Consider the following 18,048-nt stretch of genomic DNA (forward strand, 5'->3'; position numbering starts at 1 on the left):
AACATGCCCTGATAGAACAGAAGTGAAGAAAAGGCATGAGACAGATTTGAGAGGCATCAGCTCATGGAAATAATGGGAAGTGCTAGATATTCTCCAGAAAGACAGTGGGAAGAAAAGTCAGGATAGAACTCTGCTGGAACAATATCATTTTAGGAGCAAGTGTGAGAAGAGCCGGGAAAGACTAAGGAGGGCCTTAAGAGATTTAGGAGCGAATACTCGTACAGAGGCCCAGGCAGGGAGATTTTTAAGAAGGAGGTATTAATCAAGTAAAAAGTTGCAAGTGTCAAATACAATAGGCTAAAAAGTGCTCAACTTGAAGACCTGAAGGAGGTCTGGCAATTTTAGGGAGTACAGTTTTAAATAGAATTATGGGAATAAAAAACCATATTACAGTGGACTGAGAAATAAATGAAAGCAGATGCAGACTGTCCTGGAAATGAAAGAAATAATACTTTTCTGACCCTTTCTAGAAAACATAATAGATGATTTTAAGTAGGAGCTTCCTACATTTTTGAGGTGTTTTGAAAAAGGATAGATAAGAGAAGCTAGGAACTCCATGCCAATCATGTTCTCTGAAAAAAGGTGCTATCAGAGATCCAGTTTGATCTCAGCAGCTTTGTTTTCCAAATATTTCAATCATTTTGGACGTCTAACGCGACTTGTTCTTTCACTGTCATTCTCATTTCACCCATGCCATCAATTTTTAAGTTACTGACTCTTGCACACTCTTACTTCAGTAAAATAGGAGAACTAGGTTTGGGAAAGAGTACCAATCCTATGAATCCCTGACTGAAATGGACAGGCATCAGCAGGGAGTGGTCAAAGGCGTCAAATGCCTCAGAGATGACAAGACTGAAAAAAAAAAAAAGGCTCTTTGTTCCTATGAATGAATTCTCCATGCTTTCAGCTAAAGCTAACAACCCTTCCATTTGTGCCTTGGATCCTACGCCCTCTAGCCTACTCAAAGACAGGTTTTCAGCGATTCTGCGCTTTCTGGCATCACCAATTCTTTTCTCTCTGCTGGATCAGCCTAATCAGCACACAAATGCGACATTATTACTCTGATCCTAAAACAAAACAAAAAGCACTCTCTTGACCCCACTTCTTTTTTCTCCTTTCCTTTATAGAATTGTTTATACTCATTGACTTCAATTTCTCTCCTTTCATTCTCTCCTAAACCCAATCCAAAGGAGAGATATGCTTATAACTCTTGCCAAGGTCACCAATGACCTCCATGCTAAACCCAATGTCATTTCTCAGTCTTATCTTACCTGATCTTCCAAAAGTATTTGACACAGTTGATTTCTTCTCCCTTGAAATACTTTTTCTACTTGGTTTCCACAACCCTGCACTCCTCTGGTTTTTCTGCTACCTTTTTAGCCGCTCTCTTTAGTCTTCTTTGCTGATTCTTCCTCATCTGCCTGACTTCTAAATACCAGAGTATCTCAGAGCTCAGGTGTCAGATCTCTTCTCTTTTCCATCTACAAAGTGCTAATTGTTTGGTGATCTCATCCAGTCTCATGGCTTTAGATATTAGCTATATACCGAAGACTCCCAAGTTTCTCTTTCTAGCCTAGACTTCCCCTGACTTCAGAACCTGATATCAAGCTGCTTACTTGACATCTCCATTTGGATATCTAACAAGCATCTCAAATTTAAAATCTCCAAAACTGAGCTCCTAAAATTCCCTCCCCTACCTAGTTTTCCACATCTAATTTAATGGCAGTTTCATCCCTTCAGTTTTTTAGGCCAAAACTTTGGAGTTGTCTTTGACTGCTTTTTTTCTCCCTTCTCCTATCTCATCTAGTCTTTCAGACAAATCCTGCTCAGTTTACTTTCAAAATAAATCTAGAATTCCACACTTCTTACCACCCCCCATTCCCATTACCTTTGAAATCCATTCCAATGAGGTTTTTGACCCTACTACTCCACCAAAAATACTCTTGTCAAAGTCACTAGTGATATTCTTCAAGCCATCATCTCTCATCTGAATTACCTCAGGAGCCTAACTGGTCTCCTTGCTTCAGCCCCTGTTCCCTTCACTCTATTCTCTATATAATAGTCACAGGGATCCTATTAAAAAATAAGTCAGATCATATCATTCTGCTCAAAATCCTCCAATGCTTTCCCACCTCACTCAGAGGAATTGTCAAACTATTTAACTATTTAACTATATAGGTCAGATCTATCTGACCTATAAGATCCTACAAGACCTGGTCCCTTACTGCTCAAAGTATGGGCCTCATACCAGCAGCACTGGCATCATCTGGGAGCTTATTAAAAGTAGAATCTCTGGCCCTACCTCAGACTTTCTGACTCAGAATCTGCATTTTAATAAGCTCTCTAGGCAATTCCTAAGTACACTGAAGTTTGAGAAGCACTGATGCAGCCCTCTATTACCCTTCCCCCGGGTATACTCTGCTCCAGCTACACTGGCCTCCTGGTTATTTCTAAAGTGTAGAAACAGTCCTACCTCCCTGCTTTTGCACTTATTCCTCCCTCTGCCTAGAATAATCTTCCCCAGGTAACTGCAGGCTAGCTACCTTATTTCCTTCAGGTTTTTATTCAAGTCACTTTCTTATTAAAGCCTTGCTGGGCCATCTGATCTAAAATTGCACCCCAAACCCTTCCTATCTCCCCTACTTTATTTTTTAATCCATAGTTCTTATCAACGTAGTAGATATTTTACTTATTTATCCTGTTTATTGTCTGACTTTCCCAGTAGAATCTGGGCTCTATAGGGGCTAGCATTATTGTCTGTTTTGGTCATTGCTTAATATCTAGTGCTTAGAAGAGTGTCTGGCACAGAGCAGACACTCAGAAAATTTTTACTGAATGAATTGGATTTAGCAACTAGGCAGCCTTTAGAAAAGTCTTGGAGGACAGTTTCATCTGAATAGTAAGGTCAGAAGGCAGATGTTAATGAGGTAAGAAATGAACGTGAGGGAAGGAAACAGAAATACAAAGTGTAGTCTATTTTTACAGAGCTCTAAAGAATATTAAAATAATTCATCTTAGGGATTAGCTAGCACTTCGATCTATTAGTGAATATATTTCTTCTTTGGCAAATAACTTCTCAATATCCAGAAAAGATAAAAATTCAAGTGGAACAGAAATTTTCAAGGGAAGAGGAACTATTGCTATTAGCCCTTTTCTACATTCCTTTATATATCTGTCCAAAAATATCAAAGAAAGGAGACGGGGGGGGGGCAAAAAAGGGAACAGAAGTCAGCTAGAGCCCCTAGGCATCTTGAATAAAGAACTATATTAAAAAATCTGACCTTAAAAAAAATCTGATCTTTGGGAAAAAAGTTATTTTAATATCTGTGGCAATTCAAACAGAAAATGCATTTGATTTTCAGAGCTAGCCCTGTGGCAGGTATTTCCTTAATGGTGACTGTGTAATTCTCTTAAGCAGGAGTCAGCGATGTTTGCTAGATCCCACATACCGCTGTTCCAGTTCACAGCAACCAGAGCACTGCAAATGACAGCTGAATGCAGTTTACAAAGCAGCTTACAATGGCTCTCACTCTCTTTGCAAAACATAACAAACATACTCTTTATTCTTATGATATAAAACTGCCTCTTTAGCACCTCATACATCGTCAGAAGCTTTGTTTGGAAGCGTACGCAAAGGCCCAGTGTCCCAAGGCAGCTGCTTACCCAGTTGTAGCCAGATCATTACTCTCCTTGGAGCCATCTTCATCTGCAAAAAGGGGAGGCAGGGTGGAACCAGTCATCAAGGTTTCCATCTCTCTGAAAAGAAGACAGAATAAACAAAGTAATTAATGGCTTAATTATTTTCAGTTCAAGTTCCACTAATTTAAGAGCCAGCCTTCCCTAACACATTAGAAGCAGAATAGAAACTGACCTAAATATTTATTTTCTTGACCTGGACACATAACTTAAATTCCATGGTTAATGGCTTTTAACCTTGGTCTTATCAATTGACCAGTCTAAAAACAGTTAGATTTTTAACAACTGGGACACAGTTTGGCAAATTCTTTTTGTTCACTCAGAATATCTTCAAAAGTATTCTTCATTTCTTGTAAAAATTGTTAAGCAGAGTAACTCAGAAGCATTGCAACCCCAAGCAAGTTATTTAAATACAGTTTCACCATCTTAGACACAGACAAAATTGCTGACTTAACCCACAGGGTTATTGTGAAGGATTAAACTGAAAGTCCTTCATAAACAGAGAAAGCCTAGGATGGTAAGTGCTCTGAGTATTATCATATAAAGAAAGGTATTGTTATTACAGCATTACTAGTTCTCAGTCCCAGATGAATCATCCTTAGATTAAACAGTGACAAACTGAGCTCTCCAGAAGGAAATAATGCAAAGGAAGGGGAGGATGAAAGGCACACTGATGTGGTTCAGAGTTAAAAAAAAACCACACTTCCAGGTCAGAAATATGCTCCACATCACCACGATGACCGATGTGGAAATAGCATGCACCTGGGTACAGGAAACAACTAAGCTTAATTGAAGAAAACAAATCAAGACTTGAGGTTATCAGACTGAAAGGATAAAAGGACAGAGTGACAAAGACAGTAATTTAATTTAGCATATCACAAAGAAAGATTTTTCCCATTCAAAGCTTACCACCAAGGGCTTCACCTCATATAGCTAAAAGCAGCAGCCTTCCATTCATCATGAAAGTAATATTCAAACAAAACATTCAATAGTGACCCCAAACATCAGCCACTTAAGTGGAACTGCAAACCACTCAAGAAAAAGAGTGCCTCAATCAACTGGGAGAATTGAGAAGCAAATTATGAGAACTCACTTAGGAGCTCCCTCAGCAGTAATTTCAGGTGCTGCTGCTAAGACCTAGCAAAACAGCAATTAAAAAGCACAGCAGCACAAGCAGAGCTAAGATTCATCCCACTGAGGCGGAAATACGAAGAAAATGCAGATGACACTGACACCATATTCTAAATGTTCAAGAGTAATTTACTTCCAAAATGATAACACTGATGGTTTATTTCTTGTTTTTACTCCTAAATTTGTTATTTAGCAGACCAAGTTCCATAAATAGCTTAATGTGAAAAAATGCATCTCTATATATCTATTACCCGTTATAGTGGGTAGAGCATAGAAGGCAGAGAGAGTATTCCTACTCAACCACAGAGTAAGGAGTTTATTCTATGTGCAAGGATTCTTGCTAACATCAAGATAGGGGGGTTTACAAGAGCCTCTAACAAATACCGCAAAATTCTATCCTGACACAAGCGTGCTTAAGTTTTAATTCCATTATACAAAGACCAGAGTAGAGCCTGGGCTGCTAACATCACCTTACACCAATATTCATTTTACCAAAAGAAAACTAATTAATTAGATGCCATATAGCCTAACTGTATACCATGAGCAAACATTCAAATAGCCAGGTATATACCCCCAAGCCTTAAAAGGACTCATTTAACTGGCTTCTTTCTGCAAGTCTCCCTAGAAGTAAATGGCCTTTCAAGAACCTCAAGATTCAGCATTTGAAGCTCTTGGCATCCCTCCCACACCTCAAAACAAGATACATTATCTGGTGGTGGACAAATAAGGTGTCTTTTCATTCACTAGGCCACATGACCCTCTTAGAGTGTTTCCTAGATATCTTTAGTCATTTTTGAAATATGGGGAGGCAGCTGAACAACACAACCTTAACAACATATAAACAAATCATATAAACAAAGGAAGTTCAGAGAACACACATTTCTTGCCTTTTTTTCCCTCTTAAGTTTATTTTACTCAACCCGTATGGCTTCAGATATATTTTCTCTAGTGTTATGTTACTGAGTAGTCAGGTCCCTAAGAAATGAGTAACAAAGTGGGTGGAAGGTTAAGGGTCCAAGATCAACAAAAGAAGGAAATGAGGAAAAAGTCCAGCGAAACCCAAAGGCCTCTAAACTAGTCTAATAAGTTGGAAAAGAAAATAATTCCCAAGAATATGGCTGGGATCCTGCAAGAATCTGCTTTCATACGGTCCATGAAGGGGTGATTCAAACTGAATCACGGCCACCAAGCCAGCAACTGCCAAAAGCCCTTCAGTGTAGCATCCGTGCTTGATAAAGTCCCAGTACAGAGGTCACACTGAACTTTGAAATTTTATGCAAAGCACTTAAGAAATGTAATGAATGCTCCCCTGGAAGGGGAAAGAAGAGAAATAAGGACAAAAGCAAAGCAATATATCAGTTTGGTTCTCCACTGCAGTTTACATAAATAGGTATATCATGGATGTTTCCTTGCAGAAGGGACTCATCCAATGAAGGCTTCTACCTGGAGGGCTCAAAACATGGTATTACCTTGGGGCTTACACTTTGAACCAGGGTATGGACTGTAGCTTTGGAAATCCAAAAATTCCCTCTAACATTAAACACTGAAAAAAGTTGACGTACGAAACAGAGTGCCAATTTAAGCTATTTTAATGATGATTATAAAATTGTAATGAGGATTATATTAAGCACACTAGATATTTATTGGTCAATCAACACATTCTCTCCCTGTAGTAATATGGGGAGCAAATCATAATCAGAATATTGCTTTGGTCAATACAGGGCCAAAACAAAGGAAGTCAGGTAGAGGTTAAGAAATGTTCCTCAACTAAGATTGTTCTAGTAACCTTTCCCAACACAAGGGATGATCTTAACAATGAGACTATGTTATTCCAAATGTGTTGGACAGTGCTGGAAGCATAATTTCTACCTCCTTTTTCTAGGGTTGGCTCTTTTCAAGTGCCCTTTCTTTACTTTACATGTGTTAATCCCACTTCATTAAGTCCTCTCATGGAGATGCACCAATTACCCTCCCCACCAAGCCCCTCCCCAACCATACACCTCAGAGTTGAGAGGTGGGATTCTGCTCTCATTTTCCATACTACAACCTTTATGCAAAATTCCCAGTTCCTCTAAAAATCATGTCACTTGGCTATACCAATCTCAAATTAAAAAATCTCTGACCACTATCTCCTGTCATTTCAGTTCTCTCAATTACTTCTACTACAACTGCCCTTTAATCACATAAGTCTCTGTTCATTGACCCTTGATTTTCCCTTCTCTGTCCAGCTAACATTTCATGGCTATATTGCAAATACTCTTTTGCCAACACTCTCAATTCCTTTGCCTTGCTATCCTTCTATACTCTAGATGTAGACCAACTCCAAGTTTTGCTCAAGATGGTACTGAAGAAACATCACAAATTAAAGGGTACTGCTATAAATTTATGGTATCCAACCACAACTGGGCCCTAAATGCTCTCAGCAGTCATTCTGTATATTCTTTTTTTTTTAAATAATTTTATTTATTTATTTATTCCCCCAAAGCCCCAGTAGATAGTTGTATGTCATAGCTGCACATCCTTCTAGTTGCTGTATGTGGGACGCAGCCTCAGCATGGCTGGAGAAGCAGTGCGTCGGTGCATGCCCAGTATCCGAACCTGGGCCGCCAGCAGCGGAGTGCGCGCACTTAACTGCTAAGTCATGGGGCTGGTCCATTCTGTATATTCTTAAGGATATTTCTCAACTGCCACATCCGCTCTGTCAAACTTTGCCAATCAACTTAAACCTAACTCACCCAAACCCACCCGCTCAGCCTCATCTCGTCATACTCCCCATCCCTGACTTGCACCAAAAATCATCCTAAATTGTTTTATTTTTATTTATTTAATTTTTTCTGGTGAGGAAGATTGGCCCTGAGCTAACATCTGTGCCCATCTTCCTCCATTTTGTATGTAGGATGCCACCACAGCACGGCTTGATGAGGGGTGCATAGGCCTGCGCCCAGAATCCAAATCCACAAACCCCTGGCTGCTGAAGCGGAGCGCACTGAACTTAACTACTATGCCACCGGGCCGGACCCTGTTTTATTTTTTTAAACATATAATTCACATACCATATAATTCACCACTTTAAAGTATACAATTCAGTGGCTTTCATTTATTTACAAGGTAGTACAACCAACACCATAATTGATTTTAGAACATTTTCATCACCCCAAAAAGAAACTCAGTACCCATTATCAGTCACTCCCCATCCTTTCCTTCCCCTAGGCCCGCCTAATCACTAATCTGCTTTCTGTCTTTATGGATATACCTATTCTGGACATTTCATGTAAATGGAATCATACATTATATGGCCTTTTGCGTCTGGTTTCTTTCACTTAGCATAAAGTTTTCAAGGCTCATCACATCGTAGCATGTCTCAGTATTTCATTCCTTTTTATGGAAAAATATTCCATTGTATGGCTATACCACGTTTTGTTTATCCATTCATCAGCTGATAGACTTGGGTTGTTTCTACTTTTTGCTATAGTGAATAATGCTGCTTATGAACAAATAATTTGTGTACAAGTTTTTGTGTGGACATGTTTTCAATTCTCTTGGGCATATACCTAGGAATGGAATTGCTGGGTCATATGGTAACTCCATGTTTAACATTTTGAGGAACTGCCAAACTGTTTTCCCAAGGATTTGCACCATTTTACAATCCCACTAGCAACGTATGGGAGTTCCAAATTCTCCATATCCTTACCACACTTTTTAGGAGTGCTAGGGGAATATGAACTCCAGCCCCCCTCTAGCTTTACATAGGGGCTAAGAACTACACAACTCCAGCCCCCTCTAGCCATCCTGTCCCACTTAAAGGGGGGAAAAGAATCTGAGAAGCACGGGTGAAGTTCACAGTCCAGGGGCACAGGCTCACCAAAAGACTGAGACCTAATCACAGGACTATAGAATGCTTCTCCTCCCCCCACACCCTACCACTACATTACTAAAGGCCTATATATCCACAATTCTTTTTACCTAGGACATCATGGCTACCTTTCAACAAAAACTGCCAAGGCATACTAAAAGACAAAAAACACGGTTTGAAGAGACTGAACAAGCATCAGAACCAGAGTAAGACATAGTGTGAAAGTTGGAATTATCAGACCAGAATTTTTAAAAATTATGATTAATATGTTAAGGGCTTTAATGGGAAAAGTAGACACATGCAAAAACAGATGGATAATGTAAACAAAAAGACAGAAATTCTAAGAACAAATCAAAAAGAAATGCTGGAGAACAAAAGCACTGTAATAGAAATGAAGAGTGCTTTTGATGGGCTTATTAGTAGACTGCACACGGCTGAGGAAAGACTCTGAGCCTCACGATATGGAAAGAGAAATTTCTAAAACTGAAAAGTAAAGAGAAAAAGAAAACTTGGGGAAAAAAAAGAACATATTATCCAAAAACAGTGGAACAACTACAAAGGGTGTAACATACATGTAAGGGGAATATTAGAAGAAGACAGAAAAGAACAGAAGCAATATTTGAAGCAATCATGACTGAGAATTTCTCCAAACTAATGTCAGACACCAAACCACGGATCCAAGAAGCTCAGAGAACACCAAATAGGAATAATTAAAAAAGAAAAGAAAAAAACTACACCTAAGAATATCATATTCAAACTTCAGGAAATCAAAGACAAAGAAAAAAATCTTGAAAGAAGCCAGACAAAAAACAAAAATCTTGCTTATAGAGGAGCAAAGATAAGAATTATATCTGATGTCTCCTCAGAAGCCATGCAAGCAAGAAGAGAGTGCAGTGCAATATTTAAAGTGTTGAGAGAAAAAACTCAACAACCTAAATTTCTATGTCCTGTGAAATTATTCTACAAAAGTGAGGGAGAAATAAAGCCTTTCTGACACAAACAAAAATTGAGGAATTTGTTTCCAGTAGACCTGCCTTGCAATAAGTGTCAAAAAAAACTTCTTCAGAGAGAAGGAAAATGACATAGGTGAGAAACTTGGATATATAAAGAAACTGGAGAATGAATAAGCAAAGGTAAAACAAAAATTTTAATTTTTCTTATTCTTAATTGATCTAACAGACAATAGTTTGTTCAAAGTAATAACAGCAACAATGTATTCGATTATGTATGCTTACACACACACACACACACACACACACACACGCTTATGTATGAGTGAAATGAATGGCAGCAATGATACAAGGGATGAGAGGGAGGAATTAGGAATATTTTGCTATTATAATGTACTTGAACTACCCATGAAGCAGTATAGTGGACTTGGATTACTTGTAAATGTATATTGCAAACTCTAGGGCAACCAACCACTAGAAAAAGGAAAAAAAGAAATACAATGGATATGGTAAGAAAGGAGAGAAAAGAGAATCATATAAAATGCTCAATTAAAACCAGAAAAGGCAGAAAAAGTGTGGAATACAAAAATAGGAACAAAGAACAATGGGAACAAATAGAAAATAGCAACAAGTGTGGTAGATGTTAATTTAATTATATCATTAATCACATTAAACATCAATGGTCCAACTAAAAGACAGAAATGGTCAGAGCAGATCAAAAAACAAGTTTCAACTATATGTTGTCTATAAGAAACCCACTTTAAATACAGACACAAATAGATTAAAAGTGAAGGAATGGAGAATGATATAACACCAATCAAGCTAATAACAATCAAAAGAAAGCCAGAGTAGCTATATTAATTTCAGATAGAGTAGATTTCAGAGCAAGGAAAGTTGTCAGGGATGAAGAGGGGCAGTACATAATGATAGGGGTCACTACTCCAAGAAGACATAACAACCCTTAATGTGCATGTACCTAATTACAGAGTGTCAAAATATGTGAGGCAAAAACTGATAGAAGTGCAAGGAGAAAACAGATGAATCCACTATTATAGCTGGAGACTTGAACACCCCAGTTTCAGAAATGGACAGATCCAGAGGGTAGAAAATCAGTAAGGACATAATTGAACTCAACAGCACCATCAATTAACTGGATATAACTGACTACTTCATCTAACAACAGCAGATTACACATTCTTCTCAAGCTCACATGGAACATTCACCAAGAGAGACCAAATTCTGGGCCATAAAACGTACCTTAACAAATTTAAAAGAATAGAAATCATACAATGTCTGCTTTCAGACCACAGTGAAATTAAACTAGAAACTGGTAACAGAAAGAAGCCTGGAAAATTTCAAAATACTTGGAGATTAAACAACAACACAATTTAAGTAATACGTGAGTCAAAGAAGAAATCAAGAGAAATTAAAAAAGATTTTTAGCTAAAAGAAAATGAAGATAACTTATGAAAATTTGTGGGATGTAGTGAAAGCAGTGCTTAGAGGTAGATTTATAGCACTCAAGGCATATATTAGAAAAGAAGAAAAATCTAAAATCAATAACCTAAGCTTCTACTTTAGGAAACGAGAAAAAGATGAGAAAATTAAGTCCAAAGTAAACGGAAGATAGAAAAAATAAAAATTAAAGCAGAAATCAATGAAATTGAAAACAGGAAATCAATAGAGAAAATAACAAAACCAAAAGCTTGTTCTTTGAAAAAAAATCAATAAAATCAATAAGCCTCTAGCCATACTAAGAATAAAAGAGAAAAGACACCGATTACTCATATCAGAAGTGAAAGAGGAGACATCACTATTGATCTCATGGACATTAAAAGGATAATAAAGGGATATTATCGGGGCCGGCCCTGTGGCTTCGTGGTTAAGTGTGCGTGCTCCGCTACTGGTGGCCCGGGTTCGGATCCCGGGCGTGCACCGACGCACCGCTTCTCCGGCCATGCTGAGGCCATGTCCCACGTACAGCAACTAGAAGGATGTGCAGCTATCACATACAACTATCTACTGGGGCTTTGGGGGAAAAATAAGTAAATAAAATTATGAAAAAAAAAGGGATATTATGAACTCCATGCCTATGAATTTGATAACCAAGATGAAATGGACCAATTCTTTGAAAGACAGAATCTGCCAAAACTCAGAGAAAAAGAAATAGAGAATCTGAATAGGCCCATATCTATTAAAGAAATTGAATCAATAATTAACAACCTTCCAAAACAGAAAGCACGAGGCCCGGATGGGTTCACTGGTGAATTCCATCAAACTTTTAAGGAAGAAATTATACCAATCCTCTACAATCTCTTTCACAGGATAGAAGCAGAGGCAATACTTCCTAACTCGTTCTATGAGGCCAGCATTACCCTAATACCAAAACCAGACAAAGACACAACAAAAAAGAAAACTACAGACCAATATCTCTCATGAACATAGATACAAAAATCCTGAACAAAATATTAGTAAATTGAATCCACCAATGCATAAAAAGAATAATATGCCTTGATCAAGTGAGATTTATCCAAGGTATGCAAGGCTAGTTCAACATTCAAAAATTAATTAATGTAATCTATCACATCAAGAGGATAAAGAGAATCACATGATCATACCAATAGATGCAGAAAAAGCTTTTGACAAAATCCAACACCCATTCATAATAAAAACTCTCAGCAAACCACAAATAGAGGAGAACTTCTTCAACTTGATAAAGAACATCTATAAAAAACCTACAGCTAACATCATACCTCATGGTGAGAAACTCAAAGCTTCCCCTCTAAGGTCAGGAATAGGTGAGGATGTCCCCTCACACCACTGCTTTTCAACACAGTAGTGCAAGTCCTAGCTAATGCAGTAAGACAAGAAAAGGAAAGAAAAGGTACACAGATTGGGAAGAAAGAAAGAAAACTGTCTTTGTTCACAGATGACACGATCGTCTATGTAGAAAATCCAAAAGAACTGACAAAAACACTCCTGGGACTAATAAGCAAGTATATCAAGGTTGCAAGATGCAAAGTTAATAATACATAAAAGCCAATTGCTTGCCTACATACCAGCAATGAACAAGTGAAATTTGAAATTAAAAACACATTACCATTATATTAGCACCCCCCAAAACGAAATACTTAGGTATAATCTAACAAAATATTTACAAGACCTATGTAAGGAAAACTACAAAACTCTGATGAAACGAATTAAAGAGGAACTAAATAAATGGAGAAATACTCCATATTCGTGGACAGGAAGACTCAATATTGTCAAGATGTCAGTTCTTCCCAGTTTGATGTATACATTCAACTCAATCTCAATAAACATCCCAGCAAGCTATTTTGTGGATATCAATAAACTGATTCTAAAGTTTATATGGAGAGGCAAAGACCCAGAGTAGCCAACTCAATACTGAAGCAGAAGAACAAAGTTGGAGGACTGACATTATCCAATTTTAAGACTTCCTATTAAGCTACAATAATCAAGACAGTGTAGCATTGATGAAAGAAAAGACAAATAGATCAACAGAACAGAATAGAGAGTACTTTTCAACAAATTGTGCTAGAACAAATGGATATCCACATGCAAAAAAAAAAAAAAAGAATCTAGACACAGACCTTACACCCTTCACAAAAATTAACTCAAGATAGATCATAGACCTAAATGTGAAATGCAAAACTATAAAATTCCTAGAAGATAACATGGGAGAAAATCTAGATGACCCTGGGCAGGGCAATGACTTTTTAATTTTTAATTTTTAATTTTTTTTGTGAGGAAGATTAGCCCTGAGCTAACACTTGTTGCCAATCCTCCTCTTTTTTGCTCAGGAAAATTGGCCCTGGGCTAACATCCATGCCCATCTTCCTCTACTTTACATGTGGGACGCCTGCCACAGTGTGGCTAGATGAGCGATGTGTAGGTCGACGCTCAGGATCCGAACTTGCGAACCCCGGGCTGCCAGAAGCGGAGCGTGCAAACTTAACCCCTATGCCACCAGGCCGGCCCCAGTAATGACTTTTTAGATATAAGACCAAAGGCATGATCCATGTGAGAAAGAATTGACAAACTGGACTTCATTAAAACAAAAAATTTTCTCTCTACGAAAGACAATGTCAAAAGAATGAGAAGACAAGCCACAGATTTGGAGAAAGTATTCACAGAACACACATCTGATTAAAAAATTGTTATCCAAAACATATAAAGAACCTTAAAACTCAACAATAAGAAATGAACAACGCAATTAAAAAAATGGGCTAAGGACCTGAATAGACTCTTCACTAAAGAAGATGGAAAGTAGCACATAGATGGAAAGTAAGCATATGAAAAGATGTTCAATATCATATGTCATTGGGGAATTGAAAATTAAAACAATAATGAAATACCACAATACAGCTATTAGAATGGTTAAAATCCAAAATACTGGGGCCGGCTCCGTGGCTTAGCGGTTGGCTGTGTACGTTCTGCTTCTGGCGGCCTGGGTTTGGATTCCGGGTGCGCACTGACGCACCGCTTCTCCAGCCATGCTGAGGCGGCGTCCCACATACAGCAACCAGAAGGATGTGCAACTATGACATACAACTATCTACTGGGGCTTTGGGGAAGAAAAAAAGGAGGAGGATTGGCAACAGATGTTAGCTCAGAGCCGGTCTTCCTCAGCAAAAAGAGGAGGATTAGCATGGATGTTAGCTCAGGGCTGATCTCCCTCACACACACACAAAAAAATCCAAAATACTGACAACATCAAATGCTGGTGTGATGTGGAACAACAGGGACTCTCATTCATTGTTGGTGGGAACAAATGCAAAAGGGTACAGCCACTATGGAAGACCATTTGGTAGTTTCTTACAAAACTACTCATACTCTTACCAGCAATTGCACTCCTTGGTATTTACCCAAAGGAGCTGAAAACTTATGTTCACACAAAAACCTGCACATGAAAGTAAAGGCAGCTTTACTCATAATGTCAAAATTTGGATGTAACCAAGATGTCCTTCAGTAGGATGTGTTGATAAACAAACTGTGGTACATCCAGATAATGGCATATTATTCAGTGCTAAAAAGAAATGTTATCGAGCCATAAAAAGACATGGAGGAAACTCAAATGCATATTACTAAATAAAAGAAGCCAATCTGAAAAGGCTACATACTGTATGATTCCAACCATATGACATCCTAGATAAGGTAAAACTATGGAGACAGTAAAAAGATGAGTGGTTGCCAGGGGTTAGGGGGGAGGCGGGGGTGAATAAGCAGAACACAGAGGATTTTGGGGGCAATAAAACTATTCTGTACAATACCAGAATGGTGGATACATGTCACACATTTGTCAAATCCCATAGAAGGAAACACCAAGAGTGAACCCTAACGTAAACTATGGCTTTGGTTGATGATTATGCGTCAATGCAGGCTTGTTGATTGTAACAAATGTACCACTTTGGTACAAGATGGTGATAGTGGGGGAGGCTGAGTGTGTCTGTGAACAAGGAGTACATGGGAACTTTCTTTATTCTCCACTTGATTTTGTTGTGGACCTAAAACTGCTTTGAAAAATAAAGTTTACTGGGGCTGGCCAGGTGGTGTAGTGGTTAAGTTTGTGAGCTCTGCTTTGGCGGCCCGGGGGTTGCAGGTTCTGATCCTGGGCACGCACCGATGCACTGCTTGTCAAGCCATGCTGTGGAGGCATCCTATATAAAGTAGAGGAAGATGGGCACGGATGTTAGCCCAGGGCCAATCTTCCTCAGCAAAAAGAGGAGGATTGGCATCGGATGTTAGCTCAGGGCTGATCTTCCTCACGCACACACAAAAAATCATAAAGATGAAAGATTTATGTTTGTTTCTAACTCTGGCCTCTTCTTTCCACTTCCCATTGTTTGAGAACAGTATCTGTAGACCAAGAAGAATAACAGACTATAAAATTCTGTAAAGCACAGCTATACACCACTTGACACCAAGCACCATCTTGGTCACACAGTAAAGATGTTCAACAAATGTTTGTTGTTGAAATATAAACTCTACAAGCATTTGCATTAAATGGAGGCTGGATTATTTCTTTTGTCGCCCAAAAAACACTATATTTAACTTAAAAAAAATTGCAAATAGTATATTGTCAGTACAGCCCACCCTTTATTACTAAACAGTTTACGAGACTACAGTTAAAATATATGCAGGCCATAGTTTATAGATTCTATTCCTAAGATTTTTTTGTTATTTTGAACTTAGAAATTGGCTCTGCCTTCAAAATATATCAAGAATCTGACCACATCTCACCACCTCCACTACTACCTCTGTGATGCAAGCCACCATCATCTTTCAAGTGGATTACTGCAGTAGCTCCCCAAGTGATCTCTTTACTTCCACCCTTGACCTTCTCCACCATTCACTCAGTTCTCACAGTAGCAGGCAAAGTGGCCCTATAAAAATGTTAGATCCTGTGCCTTATCTACTCAAAACCTTCTAGTGGCTTCTCATCTCGGAGTAAAAGCCCAAGTCCTTCCTATGACTTACAAAGCCTTATATGGTCTGGTCCCCTGGTTAGCTCTCAGACTTTATCTACTGTTTTTGCCCCTAGTTCAATTCAGCCACATTTGCCTCCCTCTTCAGTCACACCAAATATACTCCTCTGCACTAGCTGTTCTCCCTGCCTGGACCACTCTATCCTCACATATATGCATAGCTCTCCTTCATCTCTTTCAGGTCTTTCCCCAAAGGCTACCTCAGTGAAGGCTTTCCTGGCCTCTATTTAAAATTCCAGACACCCTCTTCCCTTGAACTTTTCCTGGCCTCTTTCCTTACTCTATTTTTTTCTTAGTACTTATCGCTGTGTAACATTATTTATTTTACTTATTTTATCTTGTTTTTTGTCTGTCTGTCCCAATACACTGTGAGCTCTAACAGGGCCGAGATTTTTGCCTATTTTGACCACTGCTATATCTCCAGTGCAGAGAAAGTACCTAGAATGTTAGATAATCAGTAAATATTTGTTGAATGAATGAATCAGTTTCCCTATTGTTTACTTCCTAGACTAGCCTACCAACATTTTAAGAAATCACTAATAGTCATAGTTATAGGAGCCTAGGCTCTAGATTCTAGGAATAGAGAGCCATATTTTCCACCCACTTCATGCAACCCCCAGCCAAACGCACACCTCCTTATGCCCTTCTCTTGAAGTGATGCTAAGCCTTATATTTATACTCTAATTATCTCCCACATCCCACCCCCACTCCCCCAAAAAAGTAAGTACTTATTTCCAAATTACCTATCTTTATCTTTCTGCCTCTCATCTCCCGTGTCAAACCCTACAGCGAAAGAGTTATTAACTGAATTTCACTTAACTGAATCCTAGTTAACTGCCTGGTGGGATCAGCCATTGTTCTTGTTCCTTCTGTAAAACATATTGATTAATGCCCACAGCCTACTGAATGCTTTTAGCTAAATGTTCACAGCTGGTAGACTACTCTCTAGTAAGCTTTTGTACTTTCATTTGCTTCAGCTAAATTGTATGCATATCAAAATGAGTTGTATTTATTTGTAAACCTGTTTATATCAGGTCTATCTTATAATAAATTGTATAATTATAATATATTAAATATATAATATATATGGTAATTTTTAAAATTAATAAACTTTTTTTTTTTTTTGGTGAGGAAGATTGGCCCTGAGCTAATATCTGTTGCCAATCCTTTTTTTTTTTTGAGGAATATTGTACCTGAGCTAACATCTGTGGCAATCTTCCTCTATTTTGCATGTGGGACACTGCCACAGCATGGCTTGATCAGTGGTGTGTAGGTCCGTGCCCGGGATCCGAACCTGCAAATCCCAGGCCTGCAGTGGAGCACGTAAACTTAACCACTATGCCACCTGGCTGGCCCCTTTATGATTTTTTGAAGTACAAGTTTTGCAAACTTTTGAGTCAGGTATTTTCCAAAAAATATGGAAGTACTAGATCATCAAAAGAAACTGGGCACAGTTTAGATTTCTTTCTAGACAGTTTGATCACTGTACATGCATTTTTCCCTCTCAATGGAGAACTGTTACTATTAGGACACAAAATATGTTGTGAGAAAAAAAGAAACCCAAAACATCTAGAAATAGTGTTTTCTATCAGGCGTAAAGCATAGTGATAACACAGGGAGAATAAAAAACACTTTGCTCTGCCAAAGCAAAACTTGTCATTTTACATGCAGGGTATTGCTTTTTGAGGTCATAGTCCACATATTTGGCTTTTTCATAGTGACTGTTGGTCCCAAGTTGCCCTTCCTACACAGGCTCTCTAAGCACTGCTTTTATCATTAGTAAACAAGGAGATGACTGCCCAAGTAAGACAATTTCTGGACCAGTGCCAGAACTGAGTTACAGTAATCCAATAAAACTTGGCATTACTTCCTCAGTGTAGAGAATTTTCCCAAACAATTCCCTGGGACACTG

The 18,048-nt window shown here is 38.4% G+C and overlaps 1 protein-coding gene across 1 annotated transcript in view; it reads right to left on the reverse strand.

The window, feature by feature from the left end:
- The window catches only part of HMG20A (high mobility group 20A), a 74,702-nt gene that overhangs the window by 24,081 nt on the left and 32,573 nt on the right, over window positions 1-18,048 (reverse strand). Inside the window, exon 2 of the mRNA XM_058542127.1 lies at window positions 3,664-3,756. Coding sequence (XP_058398110.1) covers window positions 3,664-3,752 — 89 coding nt within the window. The 5' untranslated portion in view covers window positions 3,753-3,756. The remainder of the gene's footprint in view (window positions 1-3,663; window positions 3,757-18,048) is intronic.

Source organism: Diceros bicornis, chromosome 5 (genome assembly GCF_020826845.1).
Source record: "Diceros bicornis minor isolate mBicDic1 chromosome 5, mDicBic1.mat.cur, whole genome shotgun sequence".
Taxonomy (NCBI): Eukaryota; Metazoa; Chordata; class Mammalia; order Perissodactyla; family Rhinocerotidae; genus Diceros; species Diceros bicornis.